The sequence below is a fragment of the Hordeum vulgare genome, chromosome 3H (assembly GCF_904849725.1).
Source record: "Hordeum vulgare subsp. vulgare chromosome 3H, MorexV3_pseudomolecules_assembly, whole genome shotgun sequence".
Taxonomy (NCBI): Eukaryota; Viridiplantae; Streptophyta; class Magnoliopsida; order Poales; family Poaceae; genus Hordeum; species Hordeum vulgare.
The window spans coordinates 600,450,849-600,468,909 of record NC_058520.1 but is presented as its reverse complement, the minus strand read 5'-3'; the positions used below and the strand labels follow the sequence as shown (position 1 = coordinate 600,468,909).

Below are 18,061 nucleotides of genomic sequence, written 5' to 3'. Positions count from 1 at the left end.
TCTGATGTACGGTCTACAAGGGTGCATAGATCAGACATCACCCTCTCGTAGATGGACATCACCATGATAGGTCTTCGTGCGCGTAGGAATTTTTTGTTTCCCATGCGACGTTCCCCAACACTTTCGCCTATATGTTCCCAATAATTCGAGAAAAAAACAGAAGATCATCGAAAGTACTTTTCCGCCGCCGCAAGCTTCTGTCTCCACAAGATCCCATCTGGGGCATGTTCTGGTGCCCTGCCGGAGGGGGATTCGGATATGGAAGGCTTCTTCATCAACACCATGACCTCTCCGATGATGCGTGAGTAGTTCACCGTGGACCTACGGGTCCATAGCTAGTAGCTAGAAGGCTTCTTCTCTCTCTTGGATCTTCAATACAAAGTTCTCCATGATCTTCATGCAGATCTATCCGATGTAATCTTCTTTTGTGGTGTGTTTGTTGAGATCCGATGAATTGTGGATTTATGATCAGATTATCTATGAATCTTATTTGAGTTTCTTCTGATCTCTCTTATGCATGATTTCATATCCTTGTAATTCTCTTCGAGTTGTGGGTTTTGTTTGGCCAGCTTGATCTATGATTCTTGCAATGGGAGAAGTGCTTGGTTTTGGGTTCATACTGTGCGGTGACCTCACCCAGTGACAGAAGGGGTAGCGAGGCACGCATGTGTTGTTGCCATCAAGGGTAAAAAGATGGGGTTTTCATCATTGATTTGAGTTTATCCCTCTACATCATGTCATCTTGCTTAAGGCGTTACTCTGTTCGTCATGAGCACAATACACTAGATGCATGCTGGATAGCGGTTGATGTGTGGAGTAATAGTAGTAGATGCAGAAAGTATCAGTCTACTTGTGTCGGACGTGATGCCTATATGTATGATCATTGCCTTAGATATCGTCATGACTTTGCGCGGTTCTATCAATTGCTCGACAGTAATTTGTTCACCCACCGTAATATTTGCTATTTTGAGAGAAGCCTCTAGTGAACACTATGGCGCCCGGGTCTACTTCACACCATATTTTCAGCCTTATACTTTTTCTTCATTGCACTTTCCGCCTTCAGATCTCACTTTGCAATCAATCTTGAAGGGATTGACAACCCCTTTATAGCGTTGGCTGCAAGCTCTTTTGTGTTTGCGCAGGTACTCTGGACTTGACGAGATTCTCCTACTGGATTGATACCTTGGTTCTCAAACTGAGGAAAATACTTAATGCTCATGTGCTGCATCGCCCTTTCCTCTTCAAGGAAAAAAAACCAACGCAAGCTCAAGAGACGACACAAGATTTCTGTCGCCGTAGCTAGGAGATTTGGATCTACGTACCCTTGTAGATCGCACAGCAGGAAGTGTTAAGAAACGCAGTTGATCTAGTGGAACGTCTTCACGTCCCTCGAACCGGCCCACGAACCGTCCCACGAACCGTCCCGCGATCCGTCCCATGATCCGTCCAATGAACCGTCCCGCAATCCGTCTCACGAACCGTCTTGCGATCCGTCTTCATGATAAGTTCCGATCTAGTGTCGAACGAACGGCACCTCCGCATTCAGCACACGTACAGATCGATGACGATCTCCACCTTCCTGATCCAGCAAGAGGGGGCGGAGAGGTAGAAGAGTTCTCCGGCAACATGACGGCACTCCGGTGGTGGTGACGATCTAATCGTGCAGGGCTCCGCCCGAGCTCCGTAGAAATACGATCTAGAGGAAGAACTATGGTGTCTAGATCTGAGTTGCACGTGGCAAAAAGTTGTCTCAAATCAGCCCTAAATCACCACTATATATAAGAGGGAGGGAGGGGGGAGGCAGCCTCAAAACCTCAAGATTTGGCCGAAATTGGAGGTGGAGGAGTCCTACTCCAATCCTACTTGGAGTAGGATTCCACCTTCCCACTTGGAAACTCTTTCCACCTTGTGTTTTTTCCTTCTCAAACCTTATGGGCCTTAGTCGGAACTTATTCCAGACCACTAGGGGCTGGTTTATCACTTCCCATAGCCCATGAGACCCCTTGGGGAGTGACACCCCTCTTGATGGTCCCCGGCACTCCCGGTACACTACCGATGAGCCCGAAACTTTTCCGGTGACCAAAACAGGACTTCCTATATATTAATCTTTACCTCCGGACCATTTCGGAGCTCCTCCTGACCTCCTGGATCTCATCCAGGACTCCGAACAACTTTCGGTTTCCAACACCTATAACTCAACTATACCGAAACATCATCGAACCTTAAGTGTGCAGACCCTGCGGGTTCGAGAACTATGTAGACATGCCCCAAGGTACTCCTCGGTCAATATCCAATAGCGGGACCTGGATGCCCATATTGGATCCTACATATTCTTCGAAGATCTTATCGGTTGAACCTCAGTGTCAAGGATTCATATAATCACGTATGTCATTCCCTTTGTCCTTCGGTATGTTACTTGCCTGAGATTTGATCGGCGGTATCCGCATACCTATTTCAATCTCGTTACAAGCAAGTCTCTTTACTCGTTCCGTAATACAAGATCCCGTGACTTACACTTAGTCACATGGCTTGCAAGGCTTGTGTGTGATGTTGTGTTACCGAGTGGGCCCCGAGATACCTCTCCGTCACACGGAGTGACAAATCCCAGTCTTGATCCATACTAACCCAACGGACACCTTCGGAGATACCTGTAGAGCACCTTTATAGTCACTCAGTTACGTTGCGACGTTTGATGCACACAAGGTATTCCTCCGGTGCCAGTGAGTTATATGATCTCATGGTCATAGGAACAAATACTTGACACGCAGAAAACAATAGCAATAAAATGACACGATCAATATGCTATGTATATAATTTGGGTCTTGTCCATCACATGATTCTCCTAATGATGTGATCCCGTTATCAAGTGACAACACTTGCCTATGGCCAGGAAACCTTGACCATCTTTGATCAACGAACTAGTCAACTAGAGGCTCACTAGGGACAGTGTGTTGTCTATGTATCCACACATGTATTTGAGTTTCCAATCAATACAATTCTAGCATGGATAATAAATGATTAATATGAACAAGGAATATAATAATAACTAATTTATTATTGCCTCTAGGGCATATTTCCAACAAAGTTCTCATGACTAGGAGCTAAATTGAGTTGCGGGATTCTCCAGACTTCATCGACAAACTACACCGCTTCCGCTACTCTTCTGTTGGTGAGTTTGATTGTTATCCACACCTTCATACTGTTCCTGGGTGTGATTGTGTAGCACAATTTTGTTGCTGCATAACACGTTCCCCTACAACGATGGCGGTGGTGGATGCTCAATGGACGTGCATGCGACTTGGCCGCCAGACTTCATGTCAGGCTCCATGCCTCCCTCCCACACGATGTTCCGTTTCCACAGGATACTTCGTATTTTGGTGCTTGTCAAGATGTGCTCCTCGGATCGACCCAGTTGTTAGCATGCTTATCGTTTGCATTTGCAGATTTGGTGTCTCGTTAAGTACCCCATTGTGTGGAGTTCACCTTGATCCACAATTTTGATGCTGATCTAGATATTGCAGTCAAATTTCCTCGTCGACAATCTGGTGGTAGCAACACGTTAGACTTCATCTATGGTGGCTCTCATTGAGTATTAAGTCTCGAGTTCTAGGGTAAAAAAACCTAGGTTTGGCCATCCGTGATCATATGTGGCAGTGGTGATATAGTTTCATTTGTTGATCTAACTCAATCTTCTCTTCTGGTTGAGAATTATACTACACGATCATACCCAAGAACACTATCATTTGTTGAGCCAAACATCAACTACTTTCATTTGTTGTTGTTGCTGTGGTGGTGGTTTTATTGTTGTTGTTGTTGTTGTTGTCGTCGTCATACTGTTGGATCTGACAATGATGTTCATGCACCATTCTTTGCTGAAGGGGTCGATGATGGTGAACCTTCTCATCAGCTTTCTCAATGATGGTGATAGTAGTTGATGTTTGGGTGCAGCGGGTCATTTATCTCATCTGTGATCCCTAAGGATCATTTTCCCTTGTTTTCTTCATTGGTGTCTACATTTTAATAGTGTAGAATTCAGGTGTGTACTTGTTGCATTTTGTATCGATTAAAATCAACATTATAAGTGTAAACATCACCAACACCCATCCCTTGATCGTCGCCCGTCGCATGTCGCGTCCGCCTTGGCCATACTTTTAGATTCCCTGACCTCATGTTCTTATTCAGCGCCAAAACTCCTCCACTCATCCCAAACCGTCAACCTTTGACTCCCTTCCACATGAGATGTCAGCGTCGCATCATGATCCGTCTCCGACGTATCTATAATTTTTTATTCTTCCATGCCAATATTATACAACCTTCACATATTTTTGGCAGCATTTTTATATGATTTATTAGTCTAACATATTGATCCAGTGCAAAGTGGCAGTTCCTATTTTTTGCATGTTTTTTGCTTCGTAGAATATCCATATCAAACAAAGTTCAAACACGAAATTTCAGAAGAATTATTCTGGAATATATGTGATTTTTCGGAGGCGGAATCAACACAACGGAGGCCCATAACCTCCACTAGGTACCAGGGTGTGGCACATACCCCTTGGCGCGGGGTGGTGCCTAGTGGCCACCTCGTAAGTCGGTTGGGGCTCTTCTTCGGGCGCAAGAAATATAATTTATGAATTAAAATACCCTCAAAATTTCAGCCCGGTCGGAGTTACGGATCTCCGGAATTTAATAAACGATGAAGGGCCAGAAAACAGGAACGCAAAACGGAAGAGAACAGAGAGGGAGATCCAATCTCCGCCCCTCCGATGGCATGGAGGCCATGGAAGAGAGGGGGAACTCTCCTCCCATCTAGGGGGGAGGCCAAGGAAGAATAAGAAGGGGGGTGAGTAAGGGAGTTTTGTGCGTATGGGAGTAAAGAGGACTTGATGTTTAATGATATGGTTGAATTTACTTTAATGATTTCTAGTAGTTGTGGATGCTTACTAGAGGTCCAATCATAAGTGCATATGATCCAAGTACGGAAAGTGTGTTAGCGTATGTCTCTTCCTCATTGCACATGATAAGTATCTGTCATGATATATAATTGTCTATGAACAATCTTTTTCTTGCGCTATACAAAAAGCTTTCTACTAAACAACCCTAACTTTTATTTCCACGCTCTTTATTTTCTTGCGAAACAACACCTAACTTTTATTTACTTATTCTTTATTATCTTGCAAACCTATCTAGTACACCTACTAAGTACTTCTAGTTTTATTCTTCTTTTTGGTAAAGCAAACGTTAAGTGCGTGTAGAGTTGTATCGGTGGTCGATAGAACTTGAGGGAATGTTTGTTCTATCTTTAGCTCCTCGTTAAGTTCGACACTCTTATTTATTGAAAAGGGTTACAAACAATCCCTCGCTTCAGGTTGTTCCTATTAGAGGCCTAGCCATGGTCATGTCATCTTCGGCCTCGTGGCTTCATGCTACTCCCGAATTGACCAATCTAATCGAAAAATTCAATTGCTTGTGAAACAAAAATTACCCATAACAATCTATCCTTATTCTTAGGGAAACAATTGCTTGAGGAAACTGATTTCTTGGCTCCCGTCCACCGTGTCACTCGTGGAACACTTGTCCCACATGATGTGTGCCCTTGGCTCCTCACGATTCCACTCAATTCTTTCTACAACATTATCAATGTTGCAGAAGTTTCTCTCATAACGTATCAATGCTTGTACTGCGGTATGGTTGAACTCAAACCCTCTGTTCTGTGAGGATTTGCCATCTCGAGATTGTAGCCCGACTTTTTTGGAATAAAACTTTCTTTAACCTCGCAAAAAAAAAAAACTATGTTACAAAAATGTGGAAATGAAAAAAAAAAAACTTGTTGCAAAAAGAAAACTACAGCAACACCTTAGTTGCAAAAATAAAAAATTGCAACAAAAAAACAAGTGTGTTGCAATTGTGAAGATCAGCCACGGACACATACCACGTCTAACGTCCTATTCTTACTCTCACCGTGAAGTCGGTTGTGAGCTTGTGCCTATAAACCTAACTGATAAAGTTAAAAATTAATATATGTCCCTAAAGCCATGAAAAGTTAGCAGGCTAGGATTCTAGCTCAATTGGTACTTGCTGGTACAAAGTACTCTCGAGGGCCTTGGCTACCTGGCTGTAACAAGCACTTGTGCCTTCTTTGTACGAATGCAAAGATAATAAAGTCAGGAGGCCAAACAATTCTAACCGCGTGGCAGCGGCAAAGAATTCTTGGCCTACATATATATACACCTCGACGCTTCCATTCCATGTACACCCGGCCAGCCACCTTCGCGTCTCACTTCTCGCCAAGCACTAAGCTGGAGCGAGCTGCTGGAGCAGACATGTCCATTCTAAGACTATCCACCGTCCTCGCCGTGCTCTTACCTTCGTTTTGGACGGCCGCGACCGCCGTGCGCAGCTCGACGTTGCTTCTGGCACGCTCGCACTCGCTGCCGCCGCCCAACACCGGCGCGCCGCTCACCGCATGGGCGGCTTCCCTCGCTGCGCAATCGGCCGCCGACGTGACACGCGTTGCCATGCTCGCGGCGGTCGTGCCCGCGAAAGCCAAACCACATAGCAAGGGCCGGTCGTTCGTGCCGATCGCGCCGGGCCGGCAGATCCTCAGCATCCCCAACTACGTTGCCCGTGCGCGGCTCGGCACACCGCCGCAGACGCTGCTGGTCGCCATCGACCCCAGCAACGACGCCGCCTGGATCCCGTGCAGCGCCTGCGTCGGCTGCGCGCCCAAGTCGTCCCCGTCCTTCGCCCCGACGGACTCGCCCACGTACCGGCCCGTGCGGTGCGGCTCGCCGCAGTGCGCGCAGGTGCCGGGCTCCGCGTCCTGCCCCGGCGGCCTCGGCGCGTCGTGCGCGTTCAACCTGTCTTACGGCTCGTCCACGTTCCAGGCCGTTCTCGGGCAGGACGCGCTCGCCCTCGAGGGTGGAGCCGTCGTGTCGTCGTACACGTTCGGGTGCCTCCGCGTGGTCACCGGCGGATCCGTGCCGCCGCAGGGGCTCCTCGGCTTCGGGCGCGGGCCGCTCTCCTTCCTGTCGCAGACCAAGGACACGTATGGCTCCGTCTTCTCCTACTGCCTCCCGAGCTACAAGTCCTCCAACTTCTCCGGGACGCTGAGGCTCGGCCCCGCGGGCCAGCCGAGGAGGATCAAGACGACGCCACTGCTCTACAACCGCCACCGCCCCACCCTGTACTACGTCGACATGGTCGGCATCCGCGTGGGCGGCAGGGCCGTGGCCGTGCCGGCATCGGCACTCGCGTCCTTCGACCCGGCCACAGGCACCGGCGGGACAATCGTGGACGCGGGCACCATGTTCACGCGGCTCTCGCTCCCCGTGTACGCCGCGGTGCGCGACGCGTTCCGGCGCAAGGTGCGGGCGCCCGTGTCGGCGCCGCTGGGCGGGTTCGACACGTGCTACAACGTGACCGGCGGCGGCGTGCGGGTGCCGAGCGTGACGTTCGCGTTCGCCGGCGGGGCGGGGGCGGCCGTGACACTGCCGGAGGAGAACGTGATGATCCACAGCTCGTCGGGCGGGGTCGCGTGCCTGGCCATGGCGGCGGGCCCGTCGGCTGGGGTGAACGCAGGGCTCAACGTGGTGGCCAGCATGCAGCAGCAGAACCACCGCGTGCTCTTCGACGTGGCCAACGGTCGGGTCGGGTTCTCGCGCGAGCTCTGCACGGCCTGATCCATATACGCGCGCGAAAGATGTATTCACGTTCATGTCGTCGTGTATTATGCCCTAAAAAAATGTCGTCGTGTAGCAGTTGGTCTGTATTATGCCATGCAAGTTGGTGATTTTGTTTTGTGCGTGGCACTAAGAAATGTTGGGTTTCCGGATTCAAAATTTGCTCATAAAGTTGTGTAGTTGTACGTTTCTTCTGGGAGCTGAAGCCAACGATCAACGCCAGCAGTCAACTTTTCAGAGTTCGTCTGCTAATTAAACGTTCCATATTAAACTTTGGTTTATAACTAAAAATAGTACAAATGCCCGTGGGACCCACCGGGTAAGAAAAAATATATAATCTGATTGTTGTGTTATTATGGGGCATTAATTAAAATAAATGTATAATAATGTTAAATGTTTTCTTTTAAAATATTTGGTACTGCTTAAATAAAAACTGGATGAATTTTTTCATAATAGTTAAAAAAATATTAAATTTTTGAATTTGTTGTAAAAGATAAATTGTTAATTATTTCAAAAGGATCTTTTTATTGTGTGATAATAACTTTTTTTTATTGGAAATGGTATTTCTGTGTACAACATATTTTTTATAAATATTTTTTGAATAATATTTTTTATTGTTTTTTGTGAAACTTGCTTCATGTGTTATTGTGCATCATTTTTATATGGATTGTTAATAATTGTCGATGATAAGGTTAAATGTTAATTTATTTTAAAAAATTGATGTATGCATAAAAATTGTAATACTTTTTAAGAAGTACTCCCTCTGTAAACTATTATAAGAGTGTTTAGATTACTAAAATAGTGTTCTAAATGCTCTTATATTAGTTTACAGAGGGAGTATTGTTTTTATGAATTTTCAACTTTTGTTTAAAAAGGAATCCTTTTAAAATAAATATTTTTCTTGAACATTTTATGAATTTTGGCCTTGGCCCAATCGACTTGCAGTACAAATTAAAAAAAAGACATTCTCGTTTGGTAATTTTATGTTGAGTTTCTGCATGTTTTGGATAAGCTGAAAGTCTCTGGTTGAATCGGGAGATGACAGCATGCAACAACACAAATACAGGATGCAAACTCACCAGATCTTCAACAGAATCACAGCCACCTGTTGAACATGGTGAAACAATCGTTTAGAGCTGCAACCAAACCTTCTAAACGCCCCCATCTTTCTCCAGCCACACCAAACAACTTCTTAAACAGTTAATAAGATGAAATATATTACCAAAACAACGGGCACACGCAACGTGCGCACCACAAAGACCTAGCAGGGCATTGCATTGAGCATCAAAATATGTGTGACAACAACACTCACAACGCAAAAGGGTTTAAGAAGAATCGCGTTACAGATAACATCATGGGTTTTCTCTGAAAGCAGAAAAATACAGTGTCAAAACTGGATTCTCCAGGTGAGCAGAGCATCTTGCGCGTAGATTACGTTTTTGCAACTTGCATAATTGTTTGACGTAGTTTGAGCCGTCATATGCATAGATTAACGTGTTGTTCCAATAGGATACGTCCCGTATTTTATTTCTCGTGCGTGTCCGGATTGCTCGTATGCCGTAGTAGAAATGTCCATGTTGTAGGAACCACTTTTCCATGTATTTTAGAGTAGCCGTTGGTATTTTTGCGTGTAGGATTTGCCGCTAGTATATTTTCCGTGTTTAGGTCATTATCTCACGTTTACGTGTGGCTTTTTTTTTGTTGTGCAACTCCACATATTTTATATGTTTTCGGGGTAGAAAAAGCAAAACTTTTCCACTAGCATGCCCGATGGAGAGGAACCCGCTCCCTGGGCTGAAGTCCAGGCACCTCGGGTACTGGAGGGTGAATCGAGGCCCCGACCAGTTCTGGTACACGGTGAAGGACGGGACGTGCACGAGCCTCATCCCGTTCCTATCCCTGCCTGAGCTTATCGCCAGGATCTGGCCGTCGTGGTTGAACTTCATCTGGCCCGTCTCGGTCGTGAGGTTCTCGATCGTCTTCAACGGCTTCCTCTTCCCTCCAAGGAACTCGTCCCAACAAATGGTGCGTTTCTAGTTGCTCCGTTCCATCACTGTAACCCTCCATTCCGTTCGGAGCCGAGGCGAGCCCACCGTCACCATGGCCAAGCTTCATGCCGGCGCCGCCAACACCCTGCGCCACCGCTCCTCCTCCGCGCCAAGGCCACCCGCCAACCGCAGCTCCGTGGGCTCCTCCTCGTGTGCGCGTGATCGATGGAAGACCGCCTCGGGCCTCTCCCCGCTGCTCACCAGGAGGCCGGAAAGCTCCTCACCTGCGACGACGACGACGCCGCCGTTTCCCACGCCACGCAGCAGTCGGACCCCGCGCCGCCCGAGGGCCTCGCCGTCGCCACACTCGACCTCCCCGGCCCCAACAACGACGCCGCATCCTCCTCCGCCGTCTCTGCCCCTCCCCTCGACGCGTTCCCCGCCCCCGCCTAGTTTGCAGTTGCGACAAAAGTGTACCGATTAAGAGCATCTCCAACAGACGCCGAACACGCCGCGCGCAAAAAACTGGTTGGTCGCGCGCCCATCGCCTGGTTTGGCACGGCGCGCAGCGCTGGCTCCAGCAGCCACGCTAAAATGCAGCGCGCGCGCCGCTCCAGCAGCGCGAAAAAATACAGCGCGCGCGACTCCCCGGGCATTTTAACATATATGGCATTTTGGACACAAAATGAGTTTGAAACATTCATCAAAATGCAATGAACATGTGAAATTTGACACAAACGAGTTGATGAATAAAAGTTCATGCCCACAAATTCATCCAACCAAGTTCAAAATTCAAACTAAAGTTCAAGACATAAATGAAAGACACATCAATCATCTTCCTCATCTTCGTCCTCATCTTCCGACGGTGCGGCGGCGGCACGGGACGGCGCCGGCGTGACGCCACCCGTCGCCGTGGTCATCCGCGGCGGCAAGAAGAGGCTGCACGCGAGGCCGACGCTCGGCGGAGCTCCGGCGGTGGCGACGCCAACGCTCCCCGCGCTAGGGTTTCCGACGGCGGCGGCGAGGGGGTGGGGGGTTGCGGCTGTACAACGGGGTGAGCGGGGTGCCGGTGTGCGTGTCCATGGGTGGCAGGGCGCCGGCGCGGGCGCGCGCGGTGCGTAGGAGGAGGAGAGGAGAGAGTGCGGCGCGAGCGGAAGCGGGCGCCCCCAAATACACCGCGCGGGATAGTGTATCCGACCGCGTGCCCAACTTGTTATAGCGCGCGGTTTTTGCGCGCCCGCTGAAGCCTCCCGACGCGCCGCGCGGGCTAAAACAACCTAATTTACGGCGCGACGCTAATTTAACGCGGCTGTTGGAGATGCTCTAAGGCCGTAGTTCATGTGTGCGGTAGAGATCAGAAACAGGCATATAATTTACCTGCTCCAGACGGTGTATTCGCAGCAGATGCCCTGAAAGAAGGAACTGAAGCTGCCGTAGAAGCAGCTACCTCGTTGTAGACTACATTTGCCGGCCGATACCTCGCGATATGCCTTGCAGCCTGCAATACACACATATGCGTGCATGAAAGATTTAGTCAAGAATTCGGTCTAGCAACAATATGGCTCTACTTAACAGTTTTGGGTTTCAGCATCAAGCATGATGAAAGAACAGTTCTGTGTGTCACAACTCACAACACAGGGACCCCAAGACAGGATTCAACATAATTTTGGGTGTGCACTATATACGGATTAGCAGTCAAGTCAAGGCCCAGTAAAAATTATTTTTCTGTAAATAAAGTGTTTGTTTTGGGGAGAAGAAGACGAACACGTTATACACGTTCACGATGCCGCTGCTGGAGCCTGTGGCAATGTATGAGCTGTCCTGCGAGGTGCAGAGGGAAAGGCCAGACATGGAGCCTTCGTCAACAGCCTTGTGCATACACTTCCTTGTCCTAAGATCCCAGTGGTAAACATGACCATTCCCACCGCTTCAGGTTGGAGATGCTACTGCAACAACACATATACAGGATGCAAACTCACCAGATCCCAGTTAATAAGATGAAAATGCGGTTCTCCAAGGGCTGCCGGTGGAAGGTGACCCTGCAGGTCGAGCCGGGAGGCGCTCCGGTGGTGAGGACGGCGGGGCCCGGTCAGATCCGGGCGGATCTCGTCGGGGTAGATCCATTTTCAACGGATTTGTCGTGGAGGCGGCCGGATCCGGCGAGATTGAGGGTGGACGGCTTCAGCCAGATCCCCCCTCATGGTGACAGCAGGTCCGCGAGAATGGCAGCCACCACCAGCTCCTGCTCGCCGAACTCCTCCTTCCGCGTGCGTCCGCTCTAGCCGCCGGGTCCGTCTTGGATCTCGGCGAGCGAGTAGGGATTGGGTGAAGTTCTGCGGGCGATGGTAAGAGCAGGGGAGGAGGCAGGGCAGTAGATAAGATAGAAGAAAGGAACTCGAACTAAAAATGAAACGATTTTTCCACTTAATGAAGGACCGCGGGTTGATTTGATAAAACAGAGGGGGCTTTTCGCAAAAATGCCATGACGGACGACTAGAAACCCTATTTGCTTTATTATTAGGGAGAGATACGGGGATTGCTATGCGTTCACCAGTTGATCCGTCCGAAGCATCTGTCACCTCGATGGCCGTTCGATGTACGAATACAGCCATCCGATTTACGCGACTCAGTGGCCTCCCCGGACCCAATAATTCCTTTAGAAACGATCGAGTTAGAGAAACAATCGTTTTGCTGCAAAATAACTCTGGACCCATTAATTCCTGAAGCAACGGGCGAGTTGCAGAAAGAAGCGCTCGCAACCATCACCCGAATGACCGTTTGATGCACACGCTCGGAGCCATCCCATCTACATGCTTGCACATGGCTTGGTCGCCTCCCCCGACCAATTAATTTCTAAAACAACGGTCTAGTTGCAGAAACAATCGACGGCTACGCGTTACCAGCAGCCGACCGACGTTCTTCACTTTTGCAACAGAGGTAATTTTGCGGAAACATTTGCATCGTCACAGGTCATGCCATAAAAATCTTTGCAACAGAGGTATTGTTGCAGGAAAAACTTTTGCAACAGAGGTCATCTTGTAGTTTTTTCTTTGCGGGAGAAACTTTTGCAACATAGATGATAGATAGTGTTGCGGAAAATTGTTGGTAACATCACCTATGTTACAGAAAAAAATGCAATCAAGATGATGTTGTAGAAACACCATCGTTGTTGCCGACACATGTCACAGTAGCACCACTGTGGTTCGTCGTCATCGTTTGCAACTTCGTCGTTGCAATTGTGAAACGGAGGTAGATAGTGATGGCCTCGTCGCAGCGCTGTCACCGATCCTCTTCGGGCTCCTCAATGTCGTTGCCGCATGCATCGTTGTCGTCTCTGTCCTGTCTACCCGGTGATCAACCACATCAACGGGCGATAAGAAGCATCGGGGCGGAGTCGATCCGGTGACTCTTGCAATGTTGACGGCTAGCCGTGGAGCACGCCCAGTCGCCAACGGGCGGTGGCGGATGTGGGCATGTGGGAGCTTGGAGGGAGGGACATCAAAAGGTGGTGGTCACGAGCTACCGAAGCGATTTGGGGGAAAACAATGTGCATGCGAGGAAGACGATGGGTGTAAAAGGATAAGGCAACGTGTGGTCGGATGTTGGAATACGTGGCTATGCGGGTCAAAGCCAACAACGGTGCTCTCTATACCACATGATCAAAATGGATCGAACGGTTTGGAAAGCAGCAGATGCAACGACACGATCCGCCGAGTGATCGATGATGGATGCAAAAGGATAAGGCAACGTGTGGTCGGATGTTAGAATACGTGGCTATGCGGGTCAAAGCCAACAACGGTGCTCTGTATACCACATGATCAAAATGGATCGAACGGTTTTGGAAGCAGCAGATGCAACGACACGGTCCGCCGAGTGATCACGATCATTTCGTTTATAATACATATCACTTAGCCTTGATTCAACAGATAGAATAATTTTAAAATTTGAACAGAATGCCCGTCTAGCTCAGTTGGTAGAGCGCAAGGCTCTTAACCTTGTGGTCTTGGGTTCGAGCCCCAAGGTGGGCGTTTACACTTTTTGCATTATTGATTGCATAGAATGAAATTAGTTGATGTTGTTTTAAAAATATTTCCACCTTTTTCCTTCTAATTCACAAGTGCAATGGAGTGTACAAGGAATGACATTTGCATTAAGATTTACAATGGAGTATACAAGAAATTTATTCTCAATTGAAACAATAAAAGTGCCACCTTTTAGTACGGTGCATAATTAAAATAGAAGAATGTAAAAATGTGGAGAGATAAAAATGTCAGTAGAAAACTTACCATGATTAATATGAAAAGACAAAAAAATCAAATGGCAAGTTTTATGAATTTTGTTTCCAAAAAAGGTATGGAATGTTTTGGAAAAATATATTGATTAAAGAAGGAAGTACTTGTAAATTTGCATGTACATGAAAAACAAGTGTATACAAATAAAAAAAGAAGACTTATGCAATTTTGCACGATATTATGACCACGACAAGTTTTGTTACATCAATGGACAATTATATTATTTTTCTACCATGGCTAGTTCATTTTCCCGGTAAAACCTTAAGTTCTCATGGATATGAAAATACATTCTCCATGTGTATAAAAATAAATTTGCCATTTCCTTAAAACTGAATTTTCCATGTGTATGAAAATACATTTTCCACGTGTAGAAAAATAAATTTCTCATGTCTTCAAAAATGATTTTTACATGTGTATAAACGAATTTTGAAATTTGCACCAATTGCCCGTCTAGCTCAGTCGGTAGAGCGCAAGGCTCTTAACCTTGTGGTCTTGGGTTCGAGCCCCAAGGTGGGCGTTCACACTTTTTGCATTATTGATTGCATAGAATGAAATTAGTTGATGTTGTTTTAAAAATATTTCCACCTTTTTCCTTCTAATTCACAAGTGCAATGGAGTGTACAAGGAATGACATTTGCATTAAGATTTACAATGGAGTATACAAGAAATTTATTCTCAATTGAAACAATAAAAGTGCCACCTTTTAGTACGGTGCGTAATTAAAATAGAAGAATGTAAAAATGTGGAGAGATAAAAATGTCAGTAGAAAACTTACCATGATTGATATGAAAAGACAAAAAAATCAAATGGCAAGTTTTATGAATTTTGTTTCCAAAAAAGGTATGGAATGTTTTGGAAAAATATATTGATTAAAGAAGGAAGTACTTGTAAATTTGCATGTACATGAAAAACAAGTGTATACAAATAAAAAAAGAAGACTTATGCAATTTTGCACGATATTATGACCACGACAAGTTTTGTTACATCAATGGACAATTATATTATTTTTCTACCATGGCTAGTTCATTTTCCCGGTAAAACCTTAAGTTCTCATGGATATGAAAATACATTCTCCATGTGTATAAAAATAAATTTGCCATTTCCTTAAAACTGAATTTTCCATGTGTATGAAAATACATTTTCCACGTGTAGAAAAATAAATTTCTCATGTCTTCAAAAATGATTTTTACATGTGTATAAACGAATTTTGAAATTTGCACCAATTGCCCGTCTAGCTCAGTCGGTAGAGCGCAAGGCTCTTAACCTTGTGGTCTTGGGTTCGAGCCCCAAGGTGGGCGTTCACACTTTTTGCATTATTGATTGCATAGAATGAAATTAGTTGATGTTGTTTTAAAAATATTTCCACCTTTTTCCTTCTAATTCACAAGTGCAATGGAGTGTACAAGGAATGACATTTGCATTAAGATTTACAATGGAGTATACAAGAAATTTATTCTCAATTGAAACAATAAAAGTGCCACCTTTTAGTACGGTGCGTAATTAAAATAGAAGAATGTAAAAATGTGGAGAGATAAAAATGTCAGTAGAAAACTTACCATGATTGATATGAAAAGACAAAAAAATCAAATGGCAAGTTTTATGAATTTTGTTTCCAAAAAAGGTATGGAATGTTTTGGAAAAATATATTGATTAAAGAAGGAAGTACTTGTAAATTTGCATGTACATGAAAAACAAGTGTATACAAATAAAAAAAGAAGACTTATGCAATTTTGCACGATATTATGACCACGACAAGTTTTGTTACATCAATGGACAATTATATTATTTTTCTACCATGGCTAGTTCATTTTCCCGGTAAAACCTTAAGTTCTCATGGATATGAAAATACATTCTCCATGTGTATAAAAATAAATTTGCCATTTCCTTAAAACTGAATTTTCCATGTGTATGAAAATACATTTTCCACGTGTAGAAAAATAAATTTCTCATGTCTTCAAAAATGATTTTTACATGTGTATAAACGAATTTTGAAATTTGCACCAATTGCCCGTCTAGCTCAGTCGGTAGAGCGCAAGGCTCTTAACCTTGTGGTCTTGGGTTCGAGCCCCAAGGTGGGCGTTCACACTTTTTGCATTATTGATTGCATAGAATGAAATTAGTTGATGTTGTTTTAAAAATATTTCCACCTTTTTCCTTCTAATTTACAAGTGCAATGGAGTGTACAAGGAATGACATTTGCATTAAGATTTACAATGGAGTATACAAGAAATTTATTCTCAATTGAAACAATAAAAGTGCCACCTTTTAGTACGGTGCGTAATTAAAATAGAAGAATGTAAAAATGTGGAGAGATAAAAATGTCAGTAGAAAACTTACCATGATTGATATGAAAAGACAAAAAAATCAAATGGCAAGTTTTATGAATTTTGTTTCCAAAAAAGGTATGGAATGTTTTGGAAAAATATATTGATTAAAGAAGGAAGTACTTGTAAATTTGCATGTACATGAAAAACAAGTGTATACAAATAAAAAAAGAAGACTTATGCAATTTTGCACGATATTATGACCACGACAAGTTTTGTTACATCAATGGACAATTATATTATTTTTCTACCATGGCTAGTTCATTTTCCCGGTAAAACCTTAAGTTCTCATGGATATGAAAATACATTCTCCATGTGTATAAAAATAAATTTGCCATTTCCTTAAAACTGAATTTTCCATGTGTATGAAAATACATTTTCCACGTGTAGAAAAATAAATTTCTCATGTCTTCAAAAATGATTTTTACATGTGTATAAACGAATTTTGAAATTTGCACCAATTGCCCGTCTAGCTCAGTCGGTAGAGCGCAAGGCTCTTAACCTTGTGGTCTTGGGTTCGAGCCCCAAGGTGGGCGTTCACACTTTTTGCATTATTGATTGCATAGAATGAAATTAGTTGATGTTGTTTTAAAAATATTTCCACCTTTTTCCTTCTAATTCACAAGTGCAATGGAGTGTACAAGGAATGACATTTGCATTAAGATTTACAATGGAGTATACAAGAAATTTATTCTCAATTGAAACAATAAAAGTGCCACCTTTTAGTACGGTGCATAATTAAAATAGAAGAATGTAAAAATGTGGAGAGATAAAAATGTCAGTAGAAAACTTACCATGATTGATATGAAAAGACAAAAAAATCAAATGGCAAGTTTTATGAATTTTGTTTCCAAAAAAGGTATGGAATGTTTTGGAAAAATATATTGATTAAAGAAGGAAGTACTTGTAAATTTGCATGTACATGAAAAACAAGTGTATACAAATAAAAAAAGAAGACTTATGCAATTTTGCACGATATTATGACCACGACAAGTTTTGTTACATCAATGGACAATTATATTATTTTTCTACCATGGCTAGTTCATTTTCCCGGTAAAACCTTAAGTTCTCATGGATATGAAAATACATTCTCCATGTGTATAAAAATAAATTTGCCATTTCCTTAAAACTGAATTTTCCATGTGTATGAAAATACATTTTCCACGTGTAGAAAAATAAATTTCTCATGTCTTCAAAAATGATTTTTACATGTGTATAAACGAATTTTGAAATTTGCACCAATTGCCCGTCTAGCTCAGTCGGTAGAGCGCAAGGCTCTTAACCTTGTGGTCTTGGGTTCGAGCCCCAAGGTGGGCGTTCACACTTTTTGCATTATTGATTGCATAGAATGAAATTAGTTGATGTTGTTTTAAAAATATTTCCACCTTTTTCCTTCTAATTCACAAGTGCAATGGAGTGTACAAGGAATGACATTTGCATTAAGATTTACAATGGAGTATACAAGAAATTTATTCTCAATTGAAACAATAAAAGTGCCACCTTTTAGTACGGTGCGTAATTAAAATAGAAGAATGTAAAAATGTGGAGAGATAAAAATGTCAGTAGAAAACTTACCATGATTGATATGAAAAGACAAAAAAATCAAATGGCAAGTTTTATGAATTTTGTTTCCAAAAAAGGTATGGAATGTTTTGGAAAAATATATTGATTAAAGAAGGAAGTACTTGTAAATTTGCATGTACATGAAAAACAAGTGTATACAAATAAAAAAAGAAGACTTATGCAATTTTGCACGATATTATGACCACGACAAGTTT

General features: G+C 44.3%; 1 protein-coding gene and 6 non-coding genes across 7 annotated transcripts; all 7 read left to right on the top strand.

The window, feature by feature from the left end:
* Positions 1 to 6,320: 6,320 nt before the first annotated feature.
* On the top strand, positions 6,321 to 7,761 carry LOC123440986 (aspartyl protease AED3-like). Its single transcript, XM_045117521.1, has one exon. It carries the CDS (start codon positions 6,321 to 6,323, stop codon positions 7,677 to 7,679), a length of 1,359 nt encoding a protein of 452 aa, XP_044973456.1. The 3' UTR covers positions 7,680 to 7,761.
* A 5,861-nt stretch (positions 7,762 to 13,622) lies between these two features.
* Positions 13,623 to 13,695, top strand: TRNAK-CUU. Its single transcript has one exon. It is a non-coding gene; the product is annotated as a tRNA-Lys (tRNA).
* Positions 13,696 to 14,403: 708 nt separating this feature from the next.
* Positions 14,404 to 14,476, top strand: TRNAK-CUU. The gene has a single exon. It is a non-coding gene; the product is annotated as a tRNA-Lys (tRNA).
* A 708-nt stretch (positions 14,477 to 15,184) lies between these two features.
* TRNAK-CUU lies at positions 15,185 to 15,257 on the top strand. The gene has a single exon. It is a non-coding gene; the product is annotated as a tRNA-Lys (tRNA).
* A 708-nt stretch (positions 15,258 to 15,965) lies between these two features.
* TRNAK-CUU lies at positions 15,966 to 16,038 on the top strand. Its single transcript has one exon. It is a non-coding gene; the product is annotated as a tRNA-Lys (tRNA).
* Positions 16,039 to 16,746: 708 nt separating this feature from the next.
* On the top strand, positions 16,747 to 16,819 carry TRNAK-CUU. Its single transcript has one exon. It is a non-coding gene; the product is annotated as a tRNA-Lys (tRNA).
* A 708-nt stretch (positions 16,820 to 17,527) lies between these two features.
* On the top strand, positions 17,528 to 17,600 carry TRNAK-CUU. Its single transcript has one exon. It is a non-coding gene; the product is annotated as a tRNA-Lys (tRNA).
* The last annotated feature ends 461 nt before the right edge of the window (positions 17,601 to 18,061 follow it).